Source organism: Aricia agestis, chromosome 22 (assembly GCF_905147365.1).
Source record: "Aricia agestis chromosome 22, ilAriAges1.1, whole genome shotgun sequence".
In the NCBI taxonomy this organism is placed as follows: domain Eukaryota; kingdom Metazoa; phylum Arthropoda; class Insecta; order Lepidoptera; family Lycaenidae; genus Aricia; species Aricia agestis.
Genome location: NC_056427.1, coordinates 2,022,251 through 2,034,884, shown reverse-complemented (window position 1 = coordinate 2,034,884; position 12,634 = coordinate 2,022,251). Strand labels below are relative to the sequence as shown.

The 12,634-nt window shown below is 38.4% G+C and overlaps 1 protein-coding gene across 1 annotated transcript in view; it reads left to right on the top strand.

Moving 5' to 3' along the window:
• The window catches only part of LOC121737971 (pleckstrin homology-like domain family B member 2), a 73,925-nt gene that overhangs the window by 59,478 nt on the left and 1,813 nt on the right, over positions 1-12,634 (top strand). The window contains exons 15-18 of the mRNA XM_042129721.1: positions 1,927-1,957; positions 10,931-11,033; positions 11,725-11,847; positions 12,407-12,506. Of these exons, the coding sequence (XP_041985655.1) occupies positions 1,927-1,957; positions 10,931-11,033; positions 11,725-11,847; positions 12,407-12,506 (357 nt within the window). The remainder of the gene's footprint in view (positions 1-1,926; positions 1,958-10,930; positions 11,034-11,724; positions 11,848-12,406; positions 12,507-12,634) is intronic.

The window sequence follows — 12,634 nt, the reverse complement described above, 5'->3', positions numbered from 1 at the left end:
CGGCAGTCCCCGAGTGCCACACCTTAAATTAATATTTATATGATTTTGCTCAGACTGAAATACATTGCTGAGTAAGTACTGAAAAGTATTCACCCAGATATTTTGTTGTGGCAAAATTAAAAATTGATTTATGCGACAGTTCTGTCATATCGTTCGGAATAAATCTAGTTTTAGATTGTTATGTGACCTAGAAATCTAGTTTGAAGACTTTAATATAGGTCGTGATCGTTTAGTGGCAAAAATGTTTTGACGTGGGAGAGCCATGCTTCGGCACGAATGGGCCGGCTCGGCCGGAGAAATACCACGGGCTCACAGAAAACCGGCGTGAAACAGCGCTTGCGCTGTGTTTCGCCGAGTGAGTGAGTTCACCGGAGGCCCAATCCCCTACCCTTTTCCCTTCCCTACCCTCTCCTATTTCCTTCGCTACCCTCCCCTATTCCCTTCCCTACCCTCCCCTATTACCCTATTCCCTCTTAAAAGGCCGGCAACGCACCTGCAGCTCTTCTGATGCTGTGAGTGTCCATGGGCGACGGAAGTTGCTTTCTATCACGTGACCTGTTTGCTCGTTTGCCCCCTTATTTCATTAAAAAAAAATTGTTAGTAACTAGATGACGCCCGTAACTCCGTTGCACCTAAATTCGGTTATCGTGCGGGCAACGGCAATCGTACATTTTTCCTATGTCCTAGGATAAAAAGTATCCTATGTCCTTTCCCGGAATTTGAAAGTGTCTCCACACCAAATTTCAGCAAAATCGGTTCAGTGGTTTGGATGTGTAGAGGTAACAGACAGACAGACTGACAGACACACTTTCGCATTTATAATATTAGTATTAATTACTATAGATTTTAAAAAATATTCCAAATTCGAACGTGAAAAAAATGCAGTTAAATGTTAAAAAGAGATGCAACTATCTTGTGTCTCTTTCAGAGGATTAAGTAAATAAGTAGCCATCATTAGATAATATAAGGATATAGTTTATGTAATGCGTGATTATAATAATTATTAATTTGCATACATCATAATTCATAACGTATTTTACATTCTAAAGACTAGCTAGTACTTCAATAAGTATAGTTTTTTTTTTTATTTTTTATGATATAATGGGGCAAACGAGCAAACGGGTCACCTGATGGAAAGCAACTTCCATCGCCCATGGACACTCGCAGCATCAGAGGAGCTGCAAGTGCGTTGCCGACCTTTTAAGAGGGAATAGGGTAATAGGGTAGGGTAGGGAAGGGAAGGGAAGGGAATAGTTGAGGGTAGGGAAGGGAATAGGGTAGGGGTTAGGGGATTGGGCCTCCGGTAAACTCACTCACTCGGCGAAACACAGCGCAAGCGCTGTTTCACGCCGGTTTTCTGTGAGAACGTGGTATTTATCCGGTCGAGCCGGCCCATTCGTGCCGAAGCATAGCTCTCCCACGTATAGTTTGAATATGTGGAAAAATTATAATTAGTGATATATTGATCATGATTTTGTAAAACGTGATAAAAAGTGATAAAATACTTTAGGATGGAGAAGAAACAAAAAAGTTCTCTTTGTTGTTGGTAAGTTTATGAAAAAAAAAAAAAAAGTAAAAGAAAAATAATAACATTCAGCCAGAGATATAGCATTTACTTTATTGATATTTATCACAAAACTTTAATATTTGTATCTGTGAATCGGTAAATACATTTTTTTATTTATTTATTTATTAAAGTTAATTAAAACGGGTTACCCCAATTACAATAATTAACTACAATCTTGACTTAAAATTAAAACTTAAAATTAATTATGACATTGTTACAATACATAAACAAATTAGATTAAATAGTAATAGAAGAAACCCTTTCGTACTTACTTTCACAAAATCCTACACATGCTCTCTTCACATCCAACCACATTGTATTATTTACTTTGTATTAAACTTAACTTTTGTTTGTTTCAGTTCTGGATTCCTTTCATCTTCAATCGAAGAGGTATGTTTATTTTTTGTATTCACAAAATGTAGATTAAGTAGAATATAAAAAGATGGCGCCACAAAAAGTATCATTTTTGAACAGTGGCGTATTAGCACTTGGGGAGCCCATTTCTTTTTGACCTTAGCCCGATTGCCCGAGTGAGATTTTTTCCTACAAACTTTTTGGATCTGTAGCTCTAATAATATTAATTATTATTGATACCGGAGTACTAGGATGAAGTATGCTTTAGATTTCCTACTATTACTACCGTGTGTGAACGAAATCACAACATACGAAAACTGTAAGGAATGAGAAGGACGGAAACATTTTTTGTCTTTGTCAGAATTTCTGTTGGTCACAACTGTCACAAGGCAAACTTGCGACCAACGAATCAGTTGCGAACGATATTTACTTCGTTTATTTATGTGATTTACTGTAATTCATGTGGTGAAACAAAGACGTAGTTGAGTGTTGCATAAACTTAAGGTGGGGATTAATCTCAATCCAAAACGATAACTTTGCACACAACCAAAGACCAAGCATGTACGCATCGCAATAAGATTCATTTTAGCTTAGCATAAAACTGCAGTCACTCGAGCGGATTTTCTCTATTTTTCATGTTTTTTTTTTAAATATCTTTGGAAATAAACATTAAGAAACAAAATTGTTCGGTTAAAGAATTTTTAATATAGATTTACTAACAATTCATTCAAAAAAATGTATAATTATCCTAGTTAATACTTATATTTCGATGAAATAGATTTTTATCGGAGGTGAGTTTGTAAATTAATTACAGCCAAAGTATTAATTACTTCAGCAACTTCCGTCGCCCTTTTAAGAGGGAATAGGGTAATAGGGGAGGGTAGGGATGGGAAGGAATTAGGGGAGGGTAGGGAAGGGAATAAAGTAGGGGATTGGGCCTCCGGTAAACTCACTCACTCGGCGAAACACAGCGCTAGCGCTGTTTCACGCCGGTTTTCTGTGAAAACGTGGTATTTCTCCGGTCGAGCCGGCCCATTCGTGCCGAAGCATGGCTCTCCCACGATTAAAAAATTATGTGTTCTTTCCTGGAATTTCAAGCATCTTCATTCCAAATTTCATCTAAATCAGTTCAGCCTTTTATGCGTGAAGAGGTAACAAAAAGATACATTTTCGCATTTACAATATTAGAAGTGATTTTACCCAAAATATTAAGGCTATTAATCAGTCCACTACTTAGTCTTTACCTACAATTTACAGTAGTTTCCTCTTAGAACAAATATCCTAGTGTTCTATTTTTAAATTTTAATTCACGATAGCGTTTAAAGGAAGAACACGTCCGTTCCTACAAGGAAATAATTCGTCTATGGTCTATGCCGGATGCGGCCACAGACAAACAGTTTGACACCTTGACGTTTTTATTAAAGTGATGTGAATAGGCAAAGAAATTTATAGAGGTGCAGTTAATTTTGATTGACTTATCCTTTAAGATATTTATAGGTCGAGTTGTGTGGGCTCGCGTGATTATTTTTGTTCTGATGATCGTATTTTTGTCTCACAGTTATAAACTGACATTCTTTATGTACTTTAAGATTTGAACATTTTAATTAACTTTTTTGTTTCTTGGATTAAATTATGAGATCTAGATGTCGCCGGGCCTTCATTGCGCTAACGTTTGCTTTAAAATCGCGCGGGAACTGTACATTTTTCTGGGGTGAAAAGTGTCCTATATCCTTCCCAGGGTCTAAACTAGTCTAAAGAAATCTACACCCACCAAACTCGCCTTTAATATGGATTACAACGGTAATATTAAGTTACTTTGTAATTATCAATGACTAATTACTTAAATTAGTAATAGTAGGATTACGATGGACGCGTCATACTAGTAGGTGTTGTACGCTGAAAGCTGCACGTGATTCAAATTTTCAATATACACGGAAAACATTCATTGCTCTGTTATTAGCCGTCTCATTAACAGAAAATCTGAAACAAACCGACTTGCGTACGACCCGCCCACGCCATCAGAAAATAAACTTATATTAGTAACCGAGTGGCAGTTTACTGAACGCCCGTGTCGTGTCAAGGCGAAAAAAAAAAAGCGCGCGAGTTTAAAAAACAGTTGAAATTCCAATTTCGATTTGGCGCGAGTGCGTTTCAGTGTTAGGAGTTGAAAGTAAAATTGTAGCAATTTTTTATTTTTACATGAGAGTGATGAAAGTTTTTCTAAGTTTAATTTTTTTAATTTACTAGGGTAGATTATCTATCGTCAGATAAATAAGAAATCTTGACGTTTTTGTTAATCGTACAAAATCTGACAAAGTGTCTTTATTCCACTGAAATAAATTATAGACTGAACTTAAAGCATTAACGGCCGAACTCATTGATATTTGATGATGAATAATCACTTAACAATTACTTTATTTAATAAAGATTCTGTCATAAACTCCATACTTTATCTGTCAAACTTTTTATTAAAGCTAATCAATAATTAATTGTCTCTGAATATGACCGTAGAGCCTTATCTGTGAAATATTTTTAAGTTTATATCGTATCGAGAAAATTCTAAAATTGACAAAAATAATAGCAATGTATAATATTTCGGTTTACAAAGTTTTTTTAAGCATTTCAACAGTGCTAAAAATGAATTTAAGTTTCTGACTTGTGAAGATACAAATTTTTGGGTTTATTACATTCTTCCCGTTGAAATTATAATTGGGCTATTAAATTTTCAGGGTTGTCACTTGCCGGATTTAAAATATAAATATTATATTTAGTCACCAATATGACAAAAATGTTTGATGATCTTTAAAAATCTTAAAGGATATTATGACTTCAGGATTTTTTTTCAAATTATTCATCAATCATTTTTGTTATGACGTTACAGCAAGTAAAGTTTCAGTAAAGCGTCTACCACTGTACTAAATTAACCGACATGACTCCTTGATTGCTTTGACTTTTACTTGCCTTTCCCAAAATAGGCGATAACGTCCCCTTGTGGGCGCTGAACGTCTAAAGGGTGTGGGACCCAGAAAAAAATTGGGGGAGTTGTGATTAGGCTTTGGGGGCGCTAAGACACAATTTGTTCTCAAAGTAGGCAGTAGACAAAATAAGTTTGGGAACCTCTGACTTAGACTCTGACTAGATTTTAGACTTGACGATATAGTAAAACGACGATGAAAAGTATTGTAAGAAGAATATTGTTTTCCCGCCATAATTAATTTGACACTGGCCATTGTTAAAAAGCCGAATCTAGTGCTTAAACTATCACTGAATTATTAATTCTGTGACTACTATAGAATAGAATTAATATTTCGACTTCTACCTTTGTCTCCGGATTGAGATCGGACGTTGTACGAAACCGCACCTGCTGCCTTACTCCCGAAACTGATATCGATTTCGATTTTCGATTTCAACGGTTTTTTGAATTTTTTTTGACATATTTTAGATGTCTAAAGTGTCAAAAAACCGTTGAAATCGAAAATCGAAATCGATATCAGTTTCGAGAGTAAGGCACCTGCTCATGTTTGTCGAGCGATCTTAAAGTCGTGCGCGTCCTGTACTGTTGATGGTGAACAATATGTCGGAATTCGCCTGTACGCGTCATGCAGTGTTTACAGCAAAATGATTGTACTGCGCGTAAGTTAGTCGTTAACTAAAAATATATTGTTTGTAGGAAATTACTCAGTTAATGAGTAAAGATAAAGACAACGCACTAATACCTCTAGTATGGAGTGAAGAAACACTTAAAAGTTTTTCTTTTTATAAAATAAGAGGCAAACGTGTCACCTGATGGGAAAAAAACTACCGTCGCCCATAGACACTCGCAACATCGGTAAAGCTGCAGGTGCGTTGCTGGCCTGATTTACCTGAACATTTATTTTTATTCATATTATACGAATCCCTACGTAGATCTTCACATCTTTTCACATTAGGGACTACAACTTCAAACCTGATACAATATTGTTTAATATCACTAAACAATACTTGTTATGAAATACTGTCGTATCAACAAAAAGCCTAGGTATAAAACATAAGCAGTAGGCACATGAAATTTCACAGATAAAAAATTGATCGAAATAAAATTTGAGACAGCTGAGATTTTTTCCGGAAAAACGTAAACTAAGTGAAATAAAGATTAAAGCTTAGGCCAAACCTACGCGACCAGGCGACTGCGAAGCGGAGCGTTAAGTTGTCGAATGTATTTTTGTATACAAAACACACATTTGACAACTTGACGCTCCGCTTCGCAGTCGCCTGGTCGCGTAGGTTTGGCCTAAGCTTAGATGGCCCTCATTATACAGTGTGTAACAAAAATAAGTGATAATACTTTAGGTTGTGTACGTGTTCCTTGTAGAGAGTTCACTGTGAAAGTAGCAGCGCTGAAAGACCAAATTTTTTTTCACTTTTGTATGGGCAAGAGCCCCAGCGCCACGAGTTGCCCCATACAAAAGTGAAAAAAAAATTTGGTCTTTCAGCGCTGCTACTTTCACAGTGAACTCTTTACAAGGAACATGTACACATCCTAAAGTATTATCGCTTATTTTTGTTACAACCTGTATACCAAGTATATTAGGCATGTAATCGGTCGCGATTATGAACGAGAGACAAAGAAAATCTATCCTGTAAAACATTACTTTAATTTTCCTACGCTTATTTTGAAAGAAGATCTATCCTGTCGAAACCACACATTTTCCGGATAAATCGTCCTACGCTCAATCTATAAAATCGTGTCATTCATCCCACAAGTTCACGAGTAATCGCATCAAACGCGAATAAACACATAATTATAATGTTGTAAATAGTTTATTGCCGCGAGATACAGATGTTAAATTTATTTACACTTCCTTTATAAACATGCTATACGCCCGGCTTTGCAGGCAAGGTTTTTGGTCACGCATAAGTGTCTAAGATAGAAAAGTTTCTAGTCTTTTAGGAACATTTATTTTGCTGATTAATCGACAGAATTTAGTACGTTTTCAAAAGAGTCAATTGTCAAAAGTCTTGAATTTAGTGACAAAAAAAATTTGCTATGGGCCCCCGTCAGACTAGCTACGCCACTGTTTTTCTTACAATTTTTGTATTATTTTTAAAATTGCAGTTTTGTTCTAAATGTTTAGGGTTCCATATTACTATTAGAGAATTATGACACTTTAAGCCCGGCCGCACATTGTCCGAATTCTGATCAGAAACAGTTGAATTTCGCCGGACCGCCACCCCGCACACTATCCGAAATATCCTTCCGGCGAGTTCGAGCTCACTCGGCTCAGTACAAAATGTAAGAGACAGCGCGGACGTTCAACTGTTTCTGATCAGAAATTTCTGACAATGTGCGGCCGGGCTAAAAAACCAAGAATTCCGGAAGTGTCGGCAGAATAACTTAAAAACACGCTTTTTTTTTCTCAAAAAAAAATATTATTGCATTGTCATTGGCTGTTAATACGTGTGTAAAGTTCGAATTAATTAGACTACTCGAGATGGGTAAAAATCGTGTTCAAAGATTTCGTGACATACAGTCCAAGCTTATAAAATCGTGTTACAAAACACTGCCACTCCCAAGCTTCGCCGGCGGTCTACGTCTTTCGAATTTCGATCAGGTCACGTGCTCTGACCTAAGCTAAAAATTGTTAAGCCATCCGAAAAGAGCGCTACGATGCTACAGGGTGTAACGAAACTAAGTGATAATACTTTAGAGTTAAGCGTCTTCCAGACAGACGCGGCCTGCAGTGGCGGTGGCGGTGGCGGTCAGTTGGATGGCTTGGCCGTGTGGCCGCCTGTGTCTGTGTCGTTCCTAGAACACTCAGTCATCCAACTGACCGCCACTGCCACCGCAGGCTGCGTCTGTCTGGGAGACGCTTTAAGGGTGTGTACTATGTGTCCTTTATATAGAGTTGACTGTGAAAGTAGCAGCGCTGAAAGAGCAACTTTATTTTTAACTTTTGTATGGGAAAATTCATAACGCCAGGGCCTAGGGCGCTTGCCCATACAAATCCCAAAAAAAATTGCTATTTGGCCGCTGCTACTTTCACATTGAACTCTCTACGAAGAACACGTACACACCCTTAGTTATCGCTTAGTTTTGTCAGATCTTGTATACTACTTGGTAGTGACATTTGACAAGTTCTCACAGTTTCAGATGCCAGGGCTATTCCTGTTATTATAATAAATCGTTCGGCCAGATGTCTTATTTTAGACGCTAGGGTTGGTACTTTGTAGTTTTTGAAAATTTTAAAAACGTATTTTGACTGTTAGGTTAGGTGGTTAGATTTGTAATTTTAAATTTTGTTAATGTTGGTAACAAAAATAACTGAACCAGAATGACTTATGGAGGTTTATATTTACCGTGATTATCAACTTCAAGATGGATTTATTTCTTAAATCCTTACCTTCTATCGGACAGACAAAGCGAAATTTAAAGTCTCCAGTAGTTACTACGATACCTTAAAACACAGATTAAATGCTATCATATGTCCCTTTCGATTCTAAAATATTTCGAATCAAATTCGATAAAATCGGTTTAAGTGTGACAGACATTTATATTAGTATGGATGTGTGTTAAAACAAGGTTAAAACCTAGTTCTTGGTCCATGCTAAAGACAATGTCCATGCGCCAAAACATTATTGATAGCCTACAACAACTGTCAAAGAAAACAATAATTATTATTATTAGGTAACAAGTATTGAACTGATGTAAAGCTGTTTAATTAATTTTGCTAATAAGGAAGGGCGGAGATTTCTGGCACAAGTGAAGCTAATACAAAAATACTTTGTTTTAGCTTCGTACAACTAATCTATACTAATATTATAATTCTGCAGAGTTTGTTAGTTTGTTTGTTTGTTTGTTTGAACGCGCTAATCTCAGGAACTACTGGTCCGATTTGAAAAAGTCTTTCAGTGTTAGATAGCCCATTTATCGTGGAAGGCTATAGGCTATATTTTATCACGCTAAGACTAATAAGAGCGAAGAAATAGAGGAAAGTGTGGAAAAAACGGGGGAAATTATTTGAAAGGGCTTATTTGAACGCGCTAATCTCAGGAACTACTGGTCCGATTTGAAAAATTCTTTCAGTGTTAGATAGCCCATTGATCGAGGAAGGCTATAGGCTATATTTTATCACGCCAAGATTAATAGGAGCGAAGAAATAGTGGAAAATGTGGAAAAAACGGGGGAAATTATATGAAAGGGCTTATTTGAACGCGCTAATCTCAGGAACTACTGGTCCGATTTAAAAAAAATCTTTCAGTGTTAGATAGTCCATTTGTTGAGGAAGGTTATAGGCTATATTTTATCACGCTAAGACTAATAAGAGCGAAGAAATAGAGGAAAGTCAATGCTGTACATTGAATATTTTTGTACAATAAATAATACTTGGGACGTGATCTACTATGCTAACGCGGACGAAGTCGCGGGCAACAGCTAGTATAATATATTCTGTGGCTTCGTGGAAATCTCCACCAATGTTTTGTAAAGCTGTAGGTATTATTTTTTGTGAATAAATATATTTAATATTATTGTTATTATTAAACGGTCATGACAGCGGTTACCTCCAGTACTGGCAACAGCACAAAAATGCAATAAGCATTTTATGTTTTGTCAGCCCTACGCGTTCCAAAATCGTTTAACATAAAAGCGTTGTTTTTGTAAAATGACAAATGTTTTAGTGGCATATAAAAAGTTTGCTCAATTCGCGAAGTTTATAAAAAGAATTTTAAAATTTAGCCGACTACGGTGAAGCTAAAAGGGGTTTTGATTGTGTCAGTTATTTGTTGCTCGTAGTGAGGGCCTGTTTCACCACTTCCTGATAAAGTGCCGGATAGGCTATCCACAATTTATTAGACAGATTCTCCATACTCTGTCAAGTTAAGTGTTGGATAGCCTATCCGCCACTTATCAGGAATGTTGAAATAGCCCCTAAATAACTATACTCGTCTGCTTGACTTTATCCGGCACTTTCGAAAAGTCACGGGATAGACAAAAACTGTTTACATTATTCCAATCCAGTGATCCAATCCAGCGCTGTTTACTTTTGGAATCATGTAAACGGGCATTGGAATGTAGTGGAATGCTAATCAGTGCTTTCCAAGGTATTCCAGTGCCCGTTTACACTATTCCAGTAGCAATCCAGGGCTGGATTGGAATATTGTAAACCCGCTATAATCTCTTTACACGTAACTGTATTTTTTGACAGTTTTATAACACAACTAGGAATTTCACAGACAAATTAGCCCACAAAAAATAACCTATATAATACTTCACGTGGTCTATTTTTTATCTGTGCCAAATAACATAAAAGTTGCTCCAGTCGTTCCCGACATAAGACCTTTGAAATAATTTTCCCCGTTTCTTCCAAATTTTCCTCTGTTTCTTCGCTCCTATTTGTCTTGGCGTGATAATATATAGCCTATAGCCCTTCCTCGATAAATGAGCTATCTAACACCGAAAGTCTGATCATTAGTTTCTGAGATTCAAACAAACAAACAAACTCTTCAGCTTTATAATATTAAAGTATAGATTGTTTATTAACAAATGCCAGTGGCATTATGTCTATGTGGATAACTCTCATCAAAAGTTCTCGTTGGGGCCTCCAGTACACACCGAAACCTATTCTAGTGAGTATAATTCTATAATTCTAGGGACATACATGTATAATTACATACAAGATGTTAGTGTAAACACCGTTATCCTTGAAACCATCAAATGAGCCCGTCAACAACAAATGAACAACTTTTTCTATGAGAACAATGCTGGGAACTCAAAACGTGTCAAGGGACACCCGGATGGAACGAAGTTGCTTTATATGAGAGACAGAAACAGACAGAGAAACACGCGTACGCTACATGGCTTGAAACTATAGCAAAAAGTGTCGTTACAACTTTTGCTCTTAAATTTTTCCGTCCAGCCCCCTTTCGCAACGCGCGATAAGGAACTTCGTTCCAAAACTACACGGCAAAAGCATAACCCCACAAAAATATTCTTCCTGCTAAAATACTAATTTAGTTCTCACTTGTCCACAGCTCCAAGTTCGTAACTCCCAAACTGAATCTACAGAAGATGACAAGCGCAGCGATGACAGTAGACCGCTCAGCCACGCGTCAGACTTCAGCCGGGATAACATGTGTGAGTGTTCCGTCCCTCTCTCTCTCTGACACGCGTGTGCTAGAGCGAGACGGCTAGTGTACAGCAGACCGCTCAGCCACGCGTCAGACTTCAGCCGGGATAACATGTGTGAGTGTTCCGTCCCTCTCTCTCTGACACGCGTGTGCTAGAGCGAGACGGCTTGTGTACAGCAGACCGCTCAGCCACGCGTCAGACTTCAGCCGGGATGACATGTGTAAGCTCTGATTGGCTGATACAGTTGCGGCCGCGCTGCCATTGGTGGGATATCTCACCAATGACTGAGCGGCCGCAGACCACTGCCGTCTGCCAGACACCCTTAAACTCCAAAAAAGTTTAAAAGTGTCTAGCAGTAGGAAGCAACTGTCAAAAATAACCGGCACTGGAAGACGAGATTCCTCCACTTACCGTGAAGAATATAAGCTATGAAATTGAGCTTTACTCTTTCTCGAAGGTCAGGTAGACCTTCAGAACTGGATACCTAAAGTAACCGCAACCGAAACTCCATAGTTGCTGGTCGTTCTTACCTCTGTAAAGGTCATAAACAGGTAAACTTTCATAAAATGAGGCAAGTCTGCAGGCCGTTGCTGGCTCTTACTTTATATCGTTGTCCTTTTAACAAAGATAGAGTCATGTAAAATATGAAGGGGCATCCCTATTGGTGCTTAATGTGGTCTACATATTCTGTCCTCAGTGTCCCTCGCGTCGGGCCCGCGGCGCAGTCGGCGTACGGTTCCCATGGAGCAGAGGCCTCTTACGCGGTACCTGCCTGTTGACAGAGACGACTTCGACCTACGACGACACGTCGAGTGCGCTGGTGAGTGTGAGAGAAAGCTATACGTGTGCGAGTGTGTGTGTGTGCGGCTTTTCCAACCCGAGTGCGCTGGTGAGTGTCAGTGATAGAGAGAAAGAGTGATAGATGTGTCATGTGAGTGTGTTTTATTGAGACCGGTATAACTGCCATGTTGAGTGCGCTGGTGTGTGTGTGTGTGTGTGTGTGTGGTGACGCTTGCATGCACACTCTAATCTAGACTTAACGTTGAGTGCACCAGTGAGTAAGAAGTTGAGTGCGACAGTAAGTGAGACGTTGAGTGCGATAGTGAGTAAGACATTGAGTGCGAGAATGAGTAAGATGTTGAGTGCACCAGTGAGTAAGTCGTTTATTCCGAGAGTGAGTGAGATGTTGAGTGCGACAGTGAGGTACACGCGAGTAAACGTCAATATTACACAGGGAGATGAGGGCGTGTGAATACGTGATCACTGATCAGCTTCAATCAATATATTTAACCCATTAAATATAAACCATCAATGTTAAATCCATCAATTTGACATCTGTAAAGAATTAGTAACGGAAACATTAAATATTATATTTTCAGGTCACCAGGTCGACTTATGCCCCTACGTGACGGTGACCGCGAGCGCGTGTCGCGGCTACCTGCACAAGCTCGGCGCCAAGTTCCACACGTGGTCCAAGAGGTACACACACACACAACACACACACACACACAGACACACACACATACACACACACACACACAGACACACACACATACACACACACACACACACACACACACAAAGAGAAATAGAGTGAGAGATAGAGA